Here is a 20,670-nt window from a genome sequence, read left to right as displayed (position 1 = left end):
TGTGATAACCGAGAATAGAGAATGGAGATCCCGACACTGTTAAGGGGAAGGGCAAGAAGAGAGATCGGGGAAAAGAGAGGAGAGAGAGAGAAATGTGAAGGAACAAAAGGGTAGTATCAGAAGGTCAGGAAAGATGAATAGTGTTTTTTTCGTCTAGTTATTACATAGGTAGTATGGGGATTAAAAAATATTATAACGGCCTTTTGGACAGAAGGCTAACGGAAGGGGGTCTTTGTCTCATGGTCATAATACAGGAGTTTTTATTGCAAAACAAAGTACAGGGGGGTCTTTGTCACAAATCCCATAGTATAGGAGGGGTCTTTGTAATACTCTACTTATTTGCATTTATACTCCTTCCAAACTGGTACTAATTTGGGATTTGGTGAGAACTCCTTCCCTCAACTCTCAACTCTATTTTGGCCTCGTGCCCAACTACTAGCTATGCACTCTTGGGTTGGTCGAGCATGTCTTGATTTTGAATTTTCTTGGTCATATTTTGAAAATTTGAAAAAAAAAAGTTAAAATAGATATATATTTCACTGTGATGTCAAATTTATGATGTAGTATGAAAAGAGTTTTTACCAATCAAAACCCATCGATGAATTTTGATAAATAACACCAATCAAACACCTTATTGGTCAATTGATTTTTCTATATCATATGTTTTCCATATCATATTTGAACCTTTTTTTTTTGTTTAAATCGAAGGATATTCAAGGTATTCTTTAAACACGCAGATATTGCTGCAAAACGAGGGGTATTTAAATATTTAAGCAATAAATAAATAATACGAGGGAGTTCGGACCATCTACCAACAATGTGCATTCCAACACCCTCTCAACGTTATCTGACACCGCACATCTAATACATAACGGGTCCCACTTTTGTAATCGGTCTCACTTTCATAGCAAATCATATTCGGTGGTTGTTGGAACATATTTTGTTGGCATCACAATAAGAGGACAAAGATCTTGACGCAATTAAACAACGAAGATATGAAGCGGACAAAGATGTGCAGCAGCATGGGGATGCCGGTGCCTGGAAGGGGGTTTTTAATAAAACCCCACGGAAACCGATTTGTGGAAGATGCTCTTTCATTCTCGCGAACTTAACTCTTCCATCTACGAAGTCCGAACATCTTTCCTTTCCATGGGTTTCCTTCGTAATCTTATCTGAGTTCGTTTTGATTCTCGCGTTTTATCTCTGCAACTGAATTTGCTTCGAAATGACGATCACCAAAGAATCCACACCGCCACCGGTGATCGGTAAAGCTGGGAGGTACACTGTGTTCATCACTCCTCCTGCCACTCCTAAACTCCCTGTCAGTCCTGCGTCAACTCCAAAGCCCCCACTCACTCCTCTGGTAACTCCGACACCCTCTGAGCCATCCGCTGAGTTGCCGAAGATTCCATCTTCGAAGGTGGTTTTGCCGCCGGTTCAGCCTCCCCCTCAGCAGTTCGAGAAGTCGCGGTCGAACTCTTCTATGTTTGGGTTATTTTGGGATGCTGTTGCTAAAGTGCAAAATGGTAACTTTCTCGGTTCTTACGGTTTAAGTTGCGGTGGATCTTTCGGTATTTAGGGTTTTCGTAACGGTTTAGGGGGTTTGTGGCAGCGCATTCGTGTATTGATGAGTATCTAGCGGACTGGTTTGGGTTAAACCAGTCGAAGTATCAATGGGCGTTGAACGACTACTATGAAAGCACGGGAATGGTGAGTTTGATTTAGTTGTTCGTTTTTTCATTTTGATTTAAATTGGTGGTTTTTGATAGATTTTTCGACCCGATTCGTCGATGTCGAGGTTTAGAAGCTTGTTTGTTTATGTTGATTTAAGGCAGTTTGTTGATTCTCTTCTTCTTCTTCTTCTTCTTGGGTTTTCTGGAACTTATATTTTAAGGTTGGTTGGTGGGATCTGAAGGTATGAGTATCCCTTGTAGTGAAGGAATAAGTGAGATAAATTTTAAAAAATTGCATGTCGTTTTCAATCCAATGTCTTTTCATTGAATTTGTTAACATTCATGATTTAGTTGTATGGTTTTAAAATGTTTTGTAATAGTGAAGGAATAAATGAGATAAATTTTAAAAAACTGCATGTCGTTTTCAATCCAATGTCTTTTCATTGGATTTGTTAACATTCATGATTTAGTTGTATGGTTTTAAAATGTTTGGTAATTGGTATGCTCGGAAAAAACGCAAAACGAGTAATTATCCCTTCAATTATTTTTCCATTAGATTTTCGTGTCATACTGGAACAGCTTCTGAATCTTGGCTAAAGAAAATAATCAATGCTTCAGCTGGAATGATGAAAACTTGTTCAGCAGGATATAATCGAGTAATGTTTGGCATCTGCTGAGACCACCGTGGTCGCAGCATTCCCCTGTTAATTACATGGTTTGATGGCTCCTTCATTTAATTGAAAAGTTGCTAACCTTATATAGGAGGCTCATAAGAGGACATTCTTTGACCTATTTACATAGATAAGTTCACAACAGAAAAAAAGAAAAAACAAAAAAAACAAAAGGTTCCTACAGATGAGCTATCGAAATTTGTCATGTAAGAGTAGCTTCATCAATAATTTGCAGAATGTTGGTGATTACTCCCTCCACAAAAAAGTGCTGCTCTATGAATTTTCCTATTGATCAGTCTTCTTAAGGTCCTGATGATTGCCCAAAACTCATCTTTGCTTGGTTTGTTGGCAATTTGTTTTTGACTTCCTATCAAAGGTTCCATTTATGAATACTTTGTAATTGGTCCCTTGGTAACGTTGGAGATGACTTAACAGTTTCATTCTTTGGTCATTTGATTTCTCTTGAGTTTTATTAAGATTATTAGGAAGGAAGGAGCTTAGTATTTTGAATTACATGCAATGGTTTGGAGTTCTTCCTCTGTAGATGAGGCCATTTCTCTCATCCCATGTCAGCTATATGATGATTGGAATTTTTCCCATGTATTTTTCTTTAAGAGCATGAATGTTTCCATTTGCTGGCCCACTTCGGTCATTGGTTACAAATGTATCATTCCTCCAAAAGTTCCAGTTCTTTGGGTGGAAAATGACTAATAAGAAGATAAATACATCGCAAACCCTATCATAAATAGGATGTAGTCTTTGCCTCGTATTTTTTCCATGTGCAAGGCAAGTGGCTCTATCAAGGGGGGATGTGTTCTTGTTGGGGTGTCCAGTTCTGGTCTGGAGACTACCCAGACCTAGGTAACTCAAGAATTAGAGTATCCAGGAATTAGAAATTTAGTATTGTTTAATTTAATGAAATTGATGTTATTGATAAAAAAAAAGGAATTAGAAATTTCGTATTTGTGTTTGAATTCTGAAACTACAAAGATTTCTTTGTTAGCTCCGGTGTGGTAGTGTGCAAGTCTTTATTTATGCTAGTTTGATGGGCATGGTTTGGCTTATAATTTGTTTACTTCTTAATTCCTTATGTAAGTCTATATAAATGTGTTATTTTGTTGAATTAACATGTTCTTGGATGTGTGTTAGGCTGAGAAAGTCTCTCTCTCTCTCTCTCTCTCATTTTAGTATTTTTCATGAATTGCATGTTTGACTTAAATTGTTGAAACTTGAAGTTGAAACTATAGGGAATTAGGGATTAGAAACATTATGATTCTTTTCCCTTAAAAACTTGGAGATAAGATCACAAGATAACTAATATAGTGGATTAGTAAGAACATAGGCTCACTATTACTACCTACTTATATTATGTCTATAGGTTGAAAATTAATACAAAGTCATTTTTCTATTTTTTGAGAGGTTTGGGTATTTTTTATAGTTTTTTTGACTACTTTTAGAAAAATCAGAAAAAATCTTATGATTTATGATATGATATGATTCAAACCTCTTTACAATTTACAATACGATTACAATTTTCAGAACATTGCTCTCATCATCTTTTCCTTAGAAACCCATTTGGATAGGCCCCTCCCCATCAAAGATCAAGGTTTTCTGTTGGGAAACTTCTCTCCAAATTATTAACACCTGTGGTAGACTCCAAAGCTAGATAAAACCATGGTGCTTATCCCCACCATAGTTTTCAAGGTGCCAAGGTGAGGCTAGGTGACCATCATGGTTTAAAATGTCCCTAAATTTCCTACTATTTCAACGACATATTTCCATTTCCATGGGTAGCGACATGAAATTTTTTCAATCTGTTTGGGAAGTCTTGGGCTGTCCCTCAAAATGTCTTGAAGCTTTTTTCACAAGACCTACTTGGCTGTTACACTAATAGAATTAAATTGTTGTGGCATTGCACAAGGGTAGCAATACTGTGGAGCATGTGGGGGGAAAGAAATGCAGGTGTTTGTTAATGAGTTAGGGTGGGTGTTTTGACTAATCTGATCAAGGGTAGCCCATTGATTGCTAGAATGTGAAAAATCTAAAGATATTAAAATGGATTGTTTGTTACGAGGGTGGCAATCCATTATTGGCATCCCAGCATATCAAGGATATAAATTGCTTGGCAGCCACCACAAGCAATCAGTCTCAATTCTCAAGCTCAATTTTGATGGCTGCTGCTGGGTAACCTGGGTGAATCAGGGGTCAGTGGTGTGGTAAGGGATGAGGCTGGTTCCATCAAGTTAAGTTTCTGTGACGCAGGTATCTCTTTGAGGGCTGAATTGTTGGTGATACACGGACTTTAACTGTTAGCACTACAGAATTGTTTGGGATGGTTATTGTAAAGTAGTTATCTCATGGGTCAACTCTGATGCAGAACCAGCTTGGAGTTTCAGAGTCCTGGTTAGGAGGCCATAAACCTGGGGAGAAACCTGAAATGCTCGTCCAAGTGGATCCCAAGATTATCCAACTCTCCCTAGGAAATAGTTTAGCTTGAGCTGGAGTTAATTCTCAACGGTTTTTATGGGGTTTGCCTGATCCTGTGGTTAATTTGTATCCTGAGTAGAATCACATTTTTCGTTTGATCAGCTTTCTGATGCCTTTGTAGTGTCCCTGCTCTCTACTCTGGACAGAACTGGGTTATCTTCTCTTTTATTAATACAATGCTGCTATTTATCTCAAAAGAAAAAAAAATTCTTTGATCAAAAGGACCAAGATTTCCTAGGGAAGAATTGCCAAAGTTAAGCATGGTGGACTCTCTAGAACTATCTTGATCAAATAATAGTGTCACTCTCTGTTCATAGTCAACTGAGATGCATCAAAGGCTTTCATTTTTCTTTGCCCGTGGATTGGTTTGACTTTACCAAAATCAGATGCCTTGTTTAGGCATGGCATGCCAAAGAAATGTGTTTCTATTATGCAAAGAAGTTGGACCCTGCTTATCTTCTGACTTTCTTTGCTTGGGAGTTCTTTATTATAAAGCTGCTCTGCTCCTTTTATGTGCATAAAAATTACATGTGTGAAGTTCATATTCTTGCTTGGATGGAATCATCGACATCCATATAAGGATGGTCATGAACGAGGCCTGGTTATGGGCATATGACTTTTATGTAGAAAATATTAAATGCATATAATATTTCACATGTTAAAATATGTGTAACTTTATGTATTACATAATGTAATATATGGTTTTCAAGGGGCCAAGGTGAACCTAGGTGATGGGGGAGTGCTTAGTCGCCTGGTTGCCTAGTGTCGCTTGGTGTCTAAAAAAATAGAACAAAGGGATAGGCCTCTATTTTTTCCATTGAAATAGAAATAAAAGAAGGTTTTAGTTCAAAAAAAGGATGAAGATGAATTTTTCTTCAAGAAAAAGAAAAAGAAGGGTTAAACCCTTTTTTTTCGTTTTAGAAGAAGAAGAGGAGTGGGAGGAGGAGCCCTTGTTTTTGTTCCAGTCCACCCCTATTCTTTGTTCCATGAAGAACTGGAAGAGGAAGGAGGGGCAAAGCCCATGTTTTGTGTTCCAAAATGAAGCATAGCCTTTGTTTTTGTTCCTAATAAAACGGAAAAAGAAGGGGCGGAGCCTCTGTTTTTTGTTCCAAAAAAAGAAAAAGAAGGGGCAGGGCCTTTGTTTTTGTTCCAAAAAAGAAAAAAAAGGGGCAAAGCTTCTGTTTTTGTTCCAAAATAGAGCGTACCTTCTACCATTCTATGATCGATTGATTTCCCTTGCTTCTTCAGAGACGTACAACATGTATCACTTGGAACCTTGATAGAGTAGGGGTGGATTCGAGCAGAGCTGAGCCAAATACTTGGCTATTCAAGCTCAGCTCGCAGAAATTGTGCTAGGCTCGAGCTTGAGCTCAATTCGAACCAAAGACTTGAGCTCTAGTTTGGCTCGATTCAAAAGCTCGCAAGTTCGAGCTCGACTACAAGCCAAGCTTTTTCTAAAAAATAAAAATAATTTTTATTTTACGTACAAAAAATCATAGTTTTCAAGGCGCCAAGGTGAGGCTAGGCAATAGGGGGGTGCTTAGTTGCCTAGTCACCTAGGCGATGGTTTTAAGTAAAAACATGTATCTTAGGATAGTTCCCTAGGTTTCATAATCATATTTCCTTAATAAATATCCATAATTTTCATAAGAAAAGTATAAACTTCATGTTAAATATAGAAAATTAACATATTCCAACATATTCATGAGAAGAAAAAGAAGAAAGAAAGGAAAAAAAAAATATAGAGGCTCAACCCCTATTTCTGTTATAGGAAAGAAGAAAAGAAAAGGTGGAAGAAGAAGAGGAATTTAGTATATAAACAAACAAAATTAGTAAAGAAAAAGAAGAAAATGTGTTGATTGAACAACATTTAATGTTCTTCTTTATTGGTTTAGGTTTTGAAGTCTTTGAGGGTTCAATACAGCATTTAGCAATGTTTGTGTTGATTAAAACCTAACAAATAATAAAATAATAAAAAGAAATTAGTATGTAAACACACAAAATGAATATTTTAGTTTAAAAATGTCTATTTTATAATTATAACCTCAAAAATTAAGAATATAAAAGTTTTTTATAACATGCTATAGAAAACTATTCGGCAATTAGGCGAGGCGAGCCTCCAAGGGCACCTTGTCGCCTAGGCGTCACCTTGACAACTATGTTTTTGTCCAAGGGCACCTTGTCGCCTAGGCGAGCCTCCAGGGACTTCACTCCTTGACCCATCCTCGGTTGGGTCGGGTATCCCTATTAATCCTTGTCCCCGCTCCACCAAGGCAATCTCCATCCCTGACCCCATCGAGGTTGGGGGGTGGGTACCTAATGGGGATGGACAAAAACAGTTCTTATGGCTGGGTAGGGACATAGAGATTCAGTACAGCTGGGTGAAGAGGAGTGCCAACTCATTTGCGGATGGGTTGGCCAAGCAAGATGTGAATAGGGAGGCTGTTTTCTGGGCTAGTTTTTAATTTTCTTTGCTTACCCTGAGTTTTCTGATTTTTGGGGAGCTAAGTTATTTTATCTCACTTTGTATTCCTTTCCCTCTATTCTCTTAATTTAATGAAATTGATGTTATTGATAAAAAAAAAAACGAACTTGTTTCTTCCTTACAATAACTACCAATCAGAAAGCTTACAAATAAGAAACTAATAAACAAATATTATCTTGTGAAACAAATAAAAATAATGATTTGATGCATCATGCCTATGTTTATTATCTGCCAACCCCATGAAATGGTCAAAAATCCAAAGCCGTATTTTGAGTATCAGACATCCACTGATGGTCCAATACGATATATATGGGCATGTTGTGTCGAAATTTTGAACTTGATCACCCCTACATCCATTCTATTCTTTAACAACTGGATTTTTTCATTTTATGGCAATCAATTTTTCTAGTGTTTTATTTATACTGAAACATTTTATCTCTTACAATTGCATACCAGAAATATGGAACAATGTTGGTCCTGGTGGATCCACATAATATTCCAGATGTGTAATGTAAATTGCACTGGTAAGGGCAATAAAAAAAGATGTGGAAATTAATGATTATTTCCTCAATATATGGGGTCAAAATCATCTTTTGTTTGTGTGATGCTTCAAAATTTGATCGACTGCGGACTTCCCTGCAGGAGCAAGATGTGAAGACCAAAGAAATGGTCAGCAAAGGGCAGTGCGTGTAACCTGCTTTTGGGAAAGGTAATATGCTACTTGAAATCCATTTTTGTTTTGTGGAAAATGATTTTAAGGATTTTCTGAACTTAGAATACTTGGGTGTGCAGAGGTTGCTGTAGTGGCTCTGTACGAGTAAACAATATCTATGATAAATCTAATGGATGGAATAACAAAAATTTCTTTGGCTGCAAGCGGTCTTCGTTCAAACTCGATGGGTGTTGATGTGAATCTTCTCAAATTGGCATCAGCTAACAAGTGCTATATCAGCTATGTTCTTACTACTACTACTATATCAGCTATATCAGCAGTGCGTGTAACAAGTCCAATTTGTAGTAAGCATTTTGTTTATGTTCTTCAGCAAGGATCAAAGGCTCAAAGCTTTATAGTCTATAGGAATTTACAGAGGCCGAGTTTGTAACACTTTGAATAACTTGTTAAATTATTTTGGGAAAATTTTTGATCATTATCCTATACTTTGGCTTGAGTGACAATTTGGTCTCCAAACTTTAAAATGTGACAATCTGGTATGGTGGTACCTGAACTTTCGAAATGCAATAATCCGGTATTAGCCGTTAACCTGTCATTAATTGGCATGTGAAAAGACACAAATGCCTTTCAAGTATCATCTAATTTTCTTTATCAATCTATCCGCTAAAATCAAAACAAACCCTTTGAAAGTTTGAAGATCATAGTCACATTATTATAGAGAACCTTGGGAAGGTTTTGCGACCAATTTACCTTGACTTGACACCCCAGCAGCAATGGCAGAGATCAACGCCAATTTACCTTGGATGGTTTCCTTTACACCTAAAGGGCAACTCAGAAGCTCTAGGCCAAGAGTGAACTCAAACACATCTTGGCTCAGTGTTACCTCATTCCAGAATGCAATATAAACCACCTGAGAAGTACGGACAGGCCCAATGCTGATTTCTGATTTCCACTAGAGTTATAAGCATTCAAAATGGCAACAACTTACACTCTATGCACCAATGCCCGCTCGTGAATTGGCATCAATTTCGAACTGGCATCTACTCCAACAGTATTCTGTGCGTATAAATTCTAACCCTGGGCTGAACCGTCTTTCTCCCACTGACCCTCACCCCTGTTGGTCTAGCCACTTGCCATCCTCATCCATGGCATCTTTCACTGTTAGTGCCGGAGGGAGTAGACCGATCGGAATGATTGGTTTCCAGTGGAGCTTTTTCCGTGAGGAGACGTAAGAAATCGGATTCGAACTCCGTACAGCTTCGAATGACCACAATATCGTAGCCTTGGATCGTTGATCCAACTCGGTAGGAGTTGGAGACACTTGAAGCATTTTGGTCTAAGCCATCGACCATTCTAAGAGGCGAAATGCCAATTGGAAAGGGAGTTGCTTGGGCGGAACGGTGAAGTCTTATTCCGGCTTCGTCCAACAGTCATCCCCACCCAACAAAGCACTCGGAGGCCCAAAGAAGGCATGCATTGATGCATTGAAGATACTGAAGAAAGCAGAAGGCATGCCAAGCTTGGCTGTGATGGGCGATAACCAGTGAGGCACAAAATCGTGAAGGATCGATCCAGTTCGGGGATGAGCCCTCCAAGAAACGAGTCAAGGGTCCCTCCAACCCATCGAAGGCTTTCTTAAGGTAATGGACCTTGTGGTATGAGAGATCAATAGTTGTCTCCTCAGCGTTCTCCGGCAAACCGTCGATGGGAGGTAAGGGGAGCTCCACCAGATGCAGGAGAGATGGTAATTAAGCTTGGAGGGATCTTGGGGAGTCTTTGGATGTTTCTAGGTGTAGAAACGAAGGAGACGCGATGACCCCTTTGAGCTAAACGCTTGGAGAGCTCCAAAAACGACATCATGTGCCCAAAAGCTAACCATGGGAACATTATTACGTGAAGCTCATTATTGTTAGCCCTGAAGAGAGAGACGCCATGTCCACCGCACAATACCAGACCAGCCGTCATTGTCTGGTATTGGGGCACCACACCTGGTTGCGCTGTTGTATAATATAATAGTACATTTGCCTCCCCGCGGCCCGCGCCATCGTAGGCGATCTGCGTATAACCTGCGTCCGCCATTTCTGCTGGCCTTACCATTCCAACCCCACCTTCTGCATACGCCCCTACCTTCGCTTGTGCCGCTACTGCAGGTGCAGGTGCTGCTGCCGCTGGTGCATCCACACTATAGACGGGTGGTGGTGCTTCCCTATAAACCTCTGGAACCACTCGTGGCATGGCGTAGTAATTTTGGCCTATTTGACCTATTATTGAGCGCCCATTTGGCTGCTCTCTGAAGAATATGAACAGTGACTTTTACTCTTAACAGTAATGTTTCAAAAGTTCCGGTAATGGATTGTAAATTTTCCCAATTATTTTTGAAGGGCAGGAATATATCAAGGGAAAAGAGGGGAAAAAACAGAAAAGTGGGCATAGTCCGTTTTATTTTTAAACTACACATTTTGACTCTTCTGCATGTTCCCTTGTTGGCTTTTCACAATATTTTTTTTTTCGGAAAAGTACAGGCCTAATGCATCTGAATACAATTACAAATTTATAAACATTCAAAAGCTCAAAAACCCATACTCTATACACACTTACCCCAACTATACTTTAGGCACATAGAATGTACGATTATTCTCATTTTTTTTTTTCAGGTCCGCTAAATGGTCAGTGACCTAATTGTTTGGGGCTGTTCAGTGTGACTTAATCAGTTCTGTCGCCTATATATGTTCACTACCCCCCCTAGTGAGTGCATGTCCAGCCGCTCCCGCCTATTATAAACTAGTTACTGGACTATAACCGAGTTTTCTTTCTTCGAGAGGTGTTTTCTATCGTCAAATTGGAGGTTGATTTGATGGCTGTTGCCTGTTGGACATAATGGCGTGTCATCACCAGTCATCCTTGGAGCATTAGGCTTATTTGGCAATAGCACAAATACAAATATGGACGATGCAAAGCCTTTTATTTTGTATTTCTAAATTTGTATATGTTCTCTTTCCAATATTTATATTTGTACTATTATATGTACTAGGCTCAATTTGGAAGGAGTACAAATACAAATGTGTAGACCGTAAAACTTTATACTTTGTATGCATTTGCATTGTATATATTTATATTTATATTCCTTCCAAATTGAGCCTAAGATTTAATTTGAAAAGAATACAAATACAAATATATAAAGTAAAATGCTTTAATAATCATGGTCTGGGCCCAGGGCAGGCTTTGGGGCTATGATAGATGTTATAGTTTCGGATTTGGGGTCTGGCTTGGATCCGGAGCATACTTTGGGTTGTAGTGGGTCTGATGTGAATCTTCTCAAACTGGCATCAGCTAACAAGTGCTATCGTCTATTGTTCTTACTGGCATGCAACCATTCCATCTCATTGAAAATATTTCAAATTGTACTAAGGATTTTCTTCATGTTCTTCAGCAAGGATTAAAGCTAAATCACCCTCCCAATGGGAGATGGTGTAGTTGATCTAAATAGGTTGATCTTACAACTAGTCTTAATTGATTTTTCCTTTTCAACTTGCTTGGATGTATGCAGCTGTTAACCACTTAATTTCTCGAAGTAAGTTGAACTAGGGTTTTTGGATAACAAGAGAGTAGAGTGCAAAGTGCAAGGAGGTGCACTAATGTATGTTGACCTCTACCTCATCTCTTTTATATACATTTTAATTCTAAAGTAATTAGGACCATCCAAATTTGATTTGGTTAGGTCTCTAATTGCCTTAGTTATTATGAAGATCCATATCCAAATCCATAGCCATATTTGATCTAATGCACATAGTTTAACTAGGATGATGTTATGTAGGCATTGGGGGAAACACCATTATATAATAACATTACTTATTAAATAAACATTTATTCGATTTGTGTGAAATCTAGTCGTAGGGGAAATATCATTTTTAATGTTTTCCCCAACACTCATTCTTTTATTTACTGTTAAGCATATGTAGCAATTAATGGCACATAATGGCGTCTAATGGCGCCTAGCTATCAAACAACATTGAATAAACGTTTATCGACCACTCTCTTGTCTTTCATGATAAAAAAATATAAAATGTTTATTAAAATAAATGACCATAGTACTAAATAACCCATAGCTAATTGGCTAAGGTTCATTACTTAAGTGGTTCATTGTCATAATTGTTAAAAGCCTTATTGGGCTTGAATAATGTATGGCATGGAACCCATTAAAGCTTTATATCAAACCATATGGGTTTGGCCCATGCAAGAAAGCATATGGGCTGAATTCATCGAGTCAACCTTGTGAACCCCTAAGCCAGTAGAATTGGGCTTAGTATGGGCCCAACACTTATGTCTTAGTAACCCTAAGTTTTAGTTATCCAACGAAGCCCAAGGTTAATGATTAACATAAGAAAATCCCATCAAGTTTCATCCCTTTGATGGTCTTTTGATTTTAACCTCTCAGTCCAAAATGATTAAACACTAATCACAGGTAGGGGTGCTCATAAAAAACTAAAAAATCGAACCGAACCGAGAAAACCAGGCTGAAAAATGCGGTTAACCAAATTGATCGGCAATACATTGATATTAACTTTACCAGGATAAATTCCTCAATTTTATTCAGTGATTGAGAACATTCTAAAATAACATAAGTATCATAAATGCCTAATTTATGGGATAACACATAGAAAACACATCAATCACAAACATGAAACAATAATGATATGATTTTATTAATTCATAAACCTCAGTATACATTTACTTAATTGGAGCTAAGGGCATGCATTGTCTAATAGTCTTTGGAGTTGGAAGTTGTAGTACCGAACCACCCTCTCAGACCCCCTCTAAAAGGTCTAAGTTGCCTCTGAGCTCCTCACTCTTTTATGTTGCATCATAGGTATATTAGCCTAAAGGATCTATTAGCTAATCTTTGATGGGATGGCTGCTTCAGTGCCAAAGGCAAATTTAAAAGGTATCTCGCTGGTGGTGGTCCAAGGTGTGGTTCAATAGGCCTGCAACACACTAGGAAGTTCTTCAACCCATAGGGCATTGACTCTTGTGATTTTGGTCTTTAAGACATGCAATATAGTCTTGTTGGTCACCTCGGCCTGTCAATGAGTTTATAGGTACATGAATGAGGTGAATCATTACTCCTTACCAAGGCTTGCACAAAAGTCTATGAACTTTGAGTCATTGAATTGCCGGTTGTTTGTTTGTAATCAAGGTGTGAGGAATGTTGAAGTGAGATGATATTCTTCCAAAAGAAGCTTTGGATTTGACCCATTTTGTGAAGTAATCAATTGCCATTATCAAGAACTTCCTATAACCTAAGGCAGGGGAAATAGTCTTAGGATGTATATTCCCCATTGTACAAAAGGCCACGAACTACTAATAGACATGAGGGACATCGTAGGCTAATGTGGTACATTAGAGTGAATTTGACATCGATTACACTTTTGGATGAACTTAATTGAGTCTTCCTTCATGGTGGGCTAGAAGTAACCTTGTTTGAGAGCTTTTTATCCTACGGCCCTGCCCCATATTATTGCCGCAAAGGCCTTCATGTATCTCTTAGAGAGGCCCCCATCACACCATTTATCAAACCAAAAGGAGACATCACTAGTCCAAATTTGTAATGATTGTGTAAGAAGTGGCCTCGAAAATACTCTTGCCATAGTCCATTTCTAGTTTTTTTTTATATGAGAAAAATGTGCTACACAATATGGGGGGAAGCACTACCCAAAAGTCACTAAAGCAAATAAAAGAAAGGTCCCTAGGAAGATTACAAGAATTAAAAGAAAAAACAAAGTGAGGAGAAGACATCGCCCTGTGAGTGAGCCAATCCACCGCCTGGTTCGCCTCTCTGAATACGTGCTTGTAACATACACCTCTCTCCAATGACTCCTTTAGCTTTAAGCAATCCAAGATGATGTTCCTAAGATTCTTCGGGGGTGATATTTTCCTTTTTAAACAGCCAATAACGATCTTTGAGTCACCCTCAATCGTAGTTGAATAGTCATTAAAGTTAAGGGCCAGATTGTGAGCTTCCCACGCAGCCCAAGCCTCAGACGCATTAATAGTAGTGCCAAGAGTGAAGCTTTTGAATTCCAAGACTTTGCCCACATGGTCTCTGACAATAGCTGCAACAGAACAAAATCCATCCCTCAAACAAGAGGCATGGTGAACCAAGCAGATGATCATGGGAGATGACCGATCAGCCCATGGTCAGAATTTATAGGCTCAAAGTACTGTTAGGGTAGGTGCCAGCTCGGAATTGATGCCAATTCATAGGCGGGCGTTGGTGCATAGAGTGTGGGTTGTGGTCCTTTTGAATGTTTATAACTCTGCAGTGTAAATCAGAAATCTGCATTAGGCAAATCCGTACTCCGGATGATTAATATACCAAATTCAGGATTAGTCATCAACATAAATGCAGAAGAGCACCCTCGTATCTAAATTGCCTCGTGGATGGGCAATGGGATTCTCCGCAAGCAAAAATTCTTTATACATTGTGAAAGCATGAACACCACCTTACAAAAGAAATTGAGATTGTCTCAATGTAATTGTCATAGTTGATCAAAAGAATGCACTGGCAATATTTATGTGAGGTTCCACTTATCCCAGCATTCTATAAACTCTGATATTAATACTTTGAACCTTGTGTAGAACTGCTAAATGCTAATGCTCATGGCTTTTCATTTTATGGGACCAACGATCTCTACAGAGCTTATCCTTTTTGATGTAGTGAGACCTAGAGACTAGGCTTCCATAGACTCAAAGATAGCCAAAAGTGAAAGTCTATATTTAGTATCAAATAAGAGTAAAAAGGTACATGGTAAGACAAATATGCAGTTCGGTTTTTCTTGTAAAGGTCTGTCGTATCACAATTTTAGGTACAACAGTCATCTCAGTCATTCCCTCACATTTCTGTTCTAATATTCCATGCAGCCAGTTCAAGTACTTGGCTGAGGGTTTGTAGTTTTCCTAATACCCCATGTGCAGTTTTGCCTGTAAAGAAAAACACGAACAAAAAGCAATAAAAAGCAATAGTAATACGGGTTTGACCATATATCTAGATCCAGCATTCAACAGAAAGAAATTTACAACATTTTCCTACACGTCAACGGTTCAATAGGAATGCAGGTCGCACCAAATAGGCTGCTTGGTTCAAATACTGTTTAAATTATTGAAAGAGTTGAGCCAAAAATTATTCTTTTCTGAAGCTAATTTAGTTTAGGTAATCCAAAGAATCAAGTCTTAAATGAGTTTTGAGCTAGAAAAAACGAATTACTCCCAGTTATTTTCTACAACCAAAATTTAAAAATCCCTAAGAAATACAAAATTCATCAGAATTGATTTCTCTGTGATAAGCTAGATAAGAAAATCTAACAAGGACGGTAAGGACACTGCAGTGTTATGATCAACCAATTATCAGCATCAGTGCAAGGCAGGTTACTTGAAATGAAAAACTTTACTACATCAGGATCAGTTTAGGGTTCACGCCCATTAAGAAGTTACACTCAACCCAACCTGTCCCAGTTGCACCCTTAACTATTTGAAGCATGAGTTGAGGCAAAATTGATTCATTTATGAAGATAATGTATCTTGCTCCAAACAATCAAGTCTTTTATAATGAGTTTTGAGCAAATATATAAACTAAAAATTAATTCTTACAATCACTAAACTAATCAGAATTAATTCTATAGACAATTAGCTATAGATAGAAAATAAAATATAGAATAGAAAAGGCCAACAAAAAGATGGCTAGGTCAGTGCAGTGTGAGACTTTATGATCAGCCAATATCATGATTATAACCAATCCTTACTTGATGTGATCATCTGGGCAGGATGATTTTTGAAATAACAGATTTACGGTATTCAAAATTTCAAATAATGGCTCTCATTCCCCATTTGATGCTAAAGGAAAAACGCTGCTGTTCATCCATTGCATTGGAAAGAAAGATTTTCACTCCAAATGAATGTACCACACAAGAAAAACCAGTGGCTTGGTATGTTGTATTGAAAGGAAGACCAATACCAGCAAATCAGAATTCCCTTCATATGTTCTTTTGATAAGAACCAGCAGGACTATGTATGCAAGTATGATCCATGTGATGAAGACGGCAAGCGTGTATATCTAAAATTGTGTTTTATAATACACTTGCACTGAAAAAGCAAGATGTCAAGTGGTGAGTGAGCCTGTACCAATTACAACACTCATTTAGAGTAATCAAGCAAAATAGATTAGGAAAAGAGTTGATATCAAAACAGGAAACAAGTGCTCACATGTAGATGACACGCGCAAAAGCATAACAACAGGACAACTCCATATTGTCTAGTGGAAAAGTAGCATACCATAGGAACAAACAGTTACAATCCCTCCAATTCTCAGGCATAAACAAGGGTCTGAATGATGATTTATAGAAATGGTTTCTCCTTGTACAGATCTGTTTTTTTTTTTTTTTGCCTTTGGAAATACAAAAAAAAAAAAAATCTTTATCTCTAATTCTAGGTCCTCCTGCTTAAACAGATAATGGGACCTTGATGATCCCTTTATTTGCCTAATGCATGGAAAAACAGGACAAATGCTACAATATGATGAACATGACAAGGACAATAGTTTATGTATGCAATGTAACTGAGGCAGGGATCAATCCAAATCTTAACAGGACTATTACCATTTTTGTAGTGCAAAAATAAAGAGAAAGCAATGGTATGAGTATAGGTTGGAATTGACATACTTCCAGACAGCAAAAAGCAACAATGCATGCATTCAAAATATGGCAGAGCTTTTTTTTTTTTTTTGCCTTTTGAAATACCTAAAAAAAAACATTCTTTATCTCTAATTCCAGGTCCTCCAGATTAAACAGATAATAGGATCTTGATCAGTTGATGATCCCTTTATTCACATAATGCATGAAAAAACAGGACAAATGCTGCAATATGATGAACATGAAAAGGACAATAGTTTATGTATGCAGTGCAACTGAGGCAGGGATCCCATCCAAATCTTAACAGGACTATTACCATTTTATAGTGTAAAAATAAAGGGAAAACAATGGCATGAGCATAGGTTGGAATTGGCATACTTCCAGACAGCAAAAGACAACAATGCATGCATTCAAAATATGGCAGAGCTTTTTTTTTTTTTTTTGCCTTTTGAAATACATAAAAAAAAAAAACATTCTTTATCTCTAATTCCAGGTCCTCCAGCTTAAACAGATAATAGGATCTTGATCAGTTGATGATCCCTTTATTCACATAATGCATGAAAAAACAGGACAAATGCTGCAATATGATGAACATGACAAGGACAATAGTTTATGTATGCAGTGCAACTGAGGCAGGGATCCCATCCAAATCTTAACAGGACTATTACCATTTTATAGTGTAAAAATAAAGGGAAAACAATGGCATGAGCATAGATTGGAATTGGCATACTTCCAGACAGCAAAACGCAACAATGCATGCATTCAAAATATGGCAGCAAGTTAGCTATTCCTGTTGCCTACAGAATGAACCGCTAAGAGGAACTACTAAGCTAAATGGAATCCCTACAGAAAGAATACCTAAGAATCTCTAGACAGGAAAATGGTTGCCAAACAAGCATCCAGTCCATTCTGTTTCATCAGTCCAAAATCTTTTTCTTTGTAGCTAAATCATAAAGTTCAAGCTAAATTTAGTGTCACTCTTGTGAAGTAAGCCTTTCCTGCATCTGTCCCACATACTTGTTTGCAACTAAAATTTTGTTATGAAATGCCTCTCTTAAAAAAGCCTTTCCTGCATCTGTCCCACATACTTGTCCCACAGATTTCCACATTTTTTGGAAGTAGAGAAGAAATCTAAAGGAACCCATACCAATTATCAAAAAAAAAAATCTAAAGGAATCCATATACAGAAGGTGCCCAAAAAAGCCTCACTCAGTTTTCTGTTTTAAATCAGGGTAATATCAAACTACAATTTTCCTCAATTCTACAAGCACACTTTCAAAATGGCACCCCAAAAGAACAATTCATTGAATCTCTGAAGAAAAGGTCATAAAGCTAAATTTCTCATGCAATTTATTCTTAGATTTGTTGATTTTGAGACGACAATTTATGAAGTTTCCCCTTATTCAAGAACAAATACACAAGACGACACTAGTATCATCCGTACAGAAAAAAAGTCCCGCTTTAAAAAACAAGAATAGAGAAACAGATAAGAACCAGGGCAAAAGTAGAATATAAGTAATCCAGAAAACAAAGTTCTGTAATTGCACCTGTATCATTTCGTTCCACAAATCCTTCTATGCGCCTTCCAATCGGTTCGCACTGCATATTTCTTCGAACACTTATCGCATTTATATTTCTTCTCCCCATGTTTCCTAAAGAAATGCTTCTTTATCCCCGTGAGATCACCCAAAGCTCTTGATGGGTCGTGATGGACACAAGTGGGCACGGGGCACACATAGACTCGCTTTCGAACCTCCTTGGCCGGTCCCCCTCCAAGTTTCCAAGGAAGGTTATGGCCACGGCGGTGAAGTTGCAGGTTCTGCTCGCGTGGAAATCCCCTTTCACAGATCTCGCACACGAATCGGTCCGTCGCCGTTAGGGATTCCGGCGACAACGCGATTACCTCCGCATCCGGATCTGCAACCGGAAATGAAAAAATAAAACTAAAAATCAAAAATACAAAACCTCGTATCTTTTTTTTTGTTTTTTTGTGGATTAGCTTTAAATCTTACCTGGCGTTCCCGGGAGACTTCGCTTTCTCTTCGTCGGCGTCGCCGATGACTGTGGAGGTGTTGGAATAGCAGAGAACACAAGGGCTCCTCTTGGAAGTGATGAAAGCGGAATCGGTTGACTAGCAGATGAAGAGGCAGTAGCTCCCCCTGAAGCCAACAGTGGAACCGTTTGGTCAGTGGCAGAAGACGCAGTAACTTTTCCAGAAATCGCCAACGGCGGAGCTGCTTCTGTTTGGTTAACAGAAGAAGATACAATAGCTTCTTCTCCCGAAGTCGGCGCCGATGAAGCTGCTTGGTCAGCTTCACCTTCCCCTCTATTCGGCGATGCTGGAGTTACCTGGTTACCTGAAGACGACAAATGAGCTTCTTCTTTTCCTGAAGCTGACGATGGTGGAGCTTTCTCGTTACCAGAAGAAGAGACAGTGGCAATTTCGGCCTCGCCTGAAGCCTGGGAAGCATTAATGGTGGATGAGTCCTCCAAATCAACTGGCATATCTCCCAGAAGTTATAAGGATTGCTACGAAATCAAAACTATGGCAGACTTGGAATTCCAGGATTCTTTTCCTTGAAATGGAAGAATCCAGCTGAAAGATTTTAGGGTTTTTTTTCCGTCACTTTGAATCAAGCTTCCTAGGGTTTCTTCTGAGCTCAATATCGCTTCCTAGATTCCTAGGGCTTCCTCTCAGTCACCATCTACCCTTCACGAACTACTTGTCTTCTTCTCCTTCCAGCAAGGAATCGAGCCAAACGATCCCTAAACGACAAAAAATGTTGAGGTGTTTTGTCGTTTTGTTTTTACAGTCACGTAGCCATACGGCTCCGTAGCCCTACCGTTGATTTAACGTGATTACAGATTTACAGTTCACAAGTGTAACAGTATACCGCGGCTCCATCCGAATTCAGTGGTTTTGGATCCTACGGCTGTAAACGGGTGGAATCGGATCGGATATAGATACTGAGGTAGAATGTAATGTGATTTATTTATTTATATTCGAATCCGAATCGGATCATGTACACCGGATTTACACTGAATTCGGATTATGGGATATTAAATAGGATTAATAAATTAAATTAGAAATAATCAAAATATCATGTATTATTAATAAAATGGATTAAAAATGGCTTTGGTATTGTATTTCATGAATAAAATGAATAAAAAACAACATATTTAAATCGAATCAAATTTTACCAAATCCAAAAGGGGTGATTCCTATTAACCAACCCTTAATGGGAATGAATTGGAATTCAAGTTTAGAAAATTGGATATCATTTTTTATGAAGCGCAATCCGGCCGATCGCTGTCAACGACCTTGCCTTTGAATTGAGTAGCGGGGAACCTGAAACGGAGAAGATAAGGAAGCTCTGGGGAGAACCCGGTGTAAAGGCTCCGAAGCTTAAGTTAGATTCCTTCAAAGGCAAGATAAACCATATAGTGCAAAGTTTGCATACCTCCTCTTTGGGGGTGGAGAGCCTTTTATAACCACCTCGCGCACTCACTCCTAGACTTATGTCAGGTCGAGAATGAGTATTTCCGTACTTCTGCCAGTTCGGGCGTCATCACCTCTGTTGGGGCAGAACTGTCACTGCTCCTTTTGTCGGAGTCATCTCTGTAACTGGAGATAGCGGTGACAGGTGACGGTGATAGGTGGTCGTTTGAAATGCGACCGTCAAGCGTCAGATCCCAAGTCAGTCGGGTACGCCGCCCTTGGATACGAACTCCTTCGGTGTCAGGTACGGCGTGGTTCGTCCAGTTCAATGCTCCGGAAGCGAAGTACCTGGGGCGGCGCGTGAGGTGAAGTCTTGAGTTCGGATAAGGGGGGTCCTGAACTGTCATAAGACGGGCCAGTTCGGGTCTCTGCTTTTGTGTGACTCGGGGCCAAAGGGGGGGTTCGGGCTCCACGTAGGGAGTTCGAGCTCTAAGTGGGGAGTTCGGGCATCTTGCTAGGGAGTTCGGACCGCTGGTCTCTTCCCTTTGGCGTTTGTACCCT

At 38.8% G+C, this 20,670-nt stretch overlaps 2 protein-coding genes and 1 pseudogene across 14 annotated transcripts; 1 reads left to right on the top strand and 2 right to left on the bottom strand.

Moving 5' to 3' along the window:
- Nucleotides 1-983: 983 nt before the first annotated feature.
- LOC104599150 (uncharacterized) lies at nucleotides 984-8,492 on the top strand. 2 transcript variants are annotated; one of them, XM_088896934.1, is made up of 5 exons: nucleotides 984-1,526; nucleotides 1,613-1,710; nucleotides 7,773-7,840; nucleotides 7,959-8,025; nucleotides 8,109-8,492. In XM_088896934.1, exons 1-3 carry the CDS (start codon nucleotides 1,226-1,228, stop codon nucleotides 7,824-7,826), a joined length of 453 nt encoding a protein of 150 aa, XP_088753060.1. In that variant the 5' UTR covers nucleotides 984-1,225; the 3' UTR covers nucleotides 7,827-7,840; nucleotides 7,959-8,025; nucleotides 8,109-8,492. The 2 variants fall into 2 exon arrangements, with proteins under 2 accessions (XP_088753060.1, XP_010259859.1); XM_010261557.3 differs by lacking the exon at nucleotides 7,773-7,840 and having other exon boundaries at nucleotides 986-1,526.
- On the bottom strand, nucleotides 8,132-10,595 carry LOC109114825 (putative UDP-rhamnose:rhamnosyltransferase 1; annotated as a pseudogene).
- A 2,989-nt stretch (nucleotides 10,596-13,584) lies between these two features.
- LOC104599149 (uncharacterized) lies at nucleotides 13,585-19,440 on the bottom strand. 12 transcript variants are annotated; one of them, XR_016082620.1, is made up of 5 exons: nucleotides 18,683-19,419; nucleotides 18,218-18,587; nucleotides 15,998-16,125; nucleotides 14,404-14,489; nucleotides 13,585-14,303 (listed from the first exon to the last, which is right to left on the bottom strand). XR_016082620.1 is itself a non-coding variant. In XM_010261556.3 (3 exons), exons 1-2 carry the CDS (start codon nucleotides 19,173-19,175, stop codon nucleotides 18,223-18,225), a joined length of 858 nt encoding a protein of 285 aa, XP_010259858.1. In that variant the 5' UTR covers nucleotides 19,176-19,419; the 3' UTR covers nucleotides 13,585-14,489; nucleotides 18,218-18,222. The 12 variants fall into 12 exon arrangements, 5 of the variants coding, with proteins under 5 accessions (XP_010259858.1, XP_010259856.1, XP_010259853.1 ...); XR_016082617.1 differs by having other exon boundaries at nucleotides 15,786-18,587; nucleotides 18,683-19,440; XR_016082621.1 differs by lacking the exon at nucleotides 15,998-16,125.
- Between the last annotated feature and the right edge of the window lie 1,230 nt (nucleotides 19,441-20,670).

Source organism: Nelumbo nucifera, chromosome 2 (genome assembly GCF_055504915.1).
Source record: "Nelumbo nucifera cultivar China Antique chromosome 2, China Antique-T2T, whole genome shotgun sequence".
NCBI lineage: Eukaryota > Viridiplantae > Streptophyta > Magnoliopsida > Proteales > Nelumbonaceae > Nelumbo > Nelumbo nucifera.
The sequence above is the reverse complement of the archived record's forward strand: the minus strand, read 5'-3'. Positions and strand labels throughout refer to the sequence as shown.

What these genes read in the sequence shown, in the direction of transcription:
- LOC104599150 (XM_088896934.1), top strand. Translation starts at nt 1,226, where the DNA reads ATGACGATCACCAAAGAATCCACACCGCCACCGGTGATCGGTAAAGCT. An exon ending in TGTTGCTAAAGTGCAAAATG is followed by an intron (nt 1,527 to 1,612) that starts GTAACTTTCTCG and finishes GGTTTGTGGCAG; the next exon opens with CGCATTCGTGTATTGATGAG. An exon ending in ACTATGAAAGCACGGGAATG is followed by an intron (nt 1,711 to 7,772) that starts GTGAGTTTGATT and finishes ATTGCATACCAG; the next exon opens with AAATATGGAACAATGTTGGT.
- LOC104599149 (XM_010261556.3), bottom strand. Translation starts at nt 19,175, where the DNA reads ATGCCAGTTGATTTGGAGGACTCATCCACCATTAATGCTTCCCAGGCT. An exon ending in AAGTCTCCCGGGAACGCCAG is followed by an intron (nt 18,588 to 18,682) that starts GTAAGATTTAAA and finishes TTCCGGTTGCAG; the next exon opens with ATCCGGATGCGGAGGTAATC.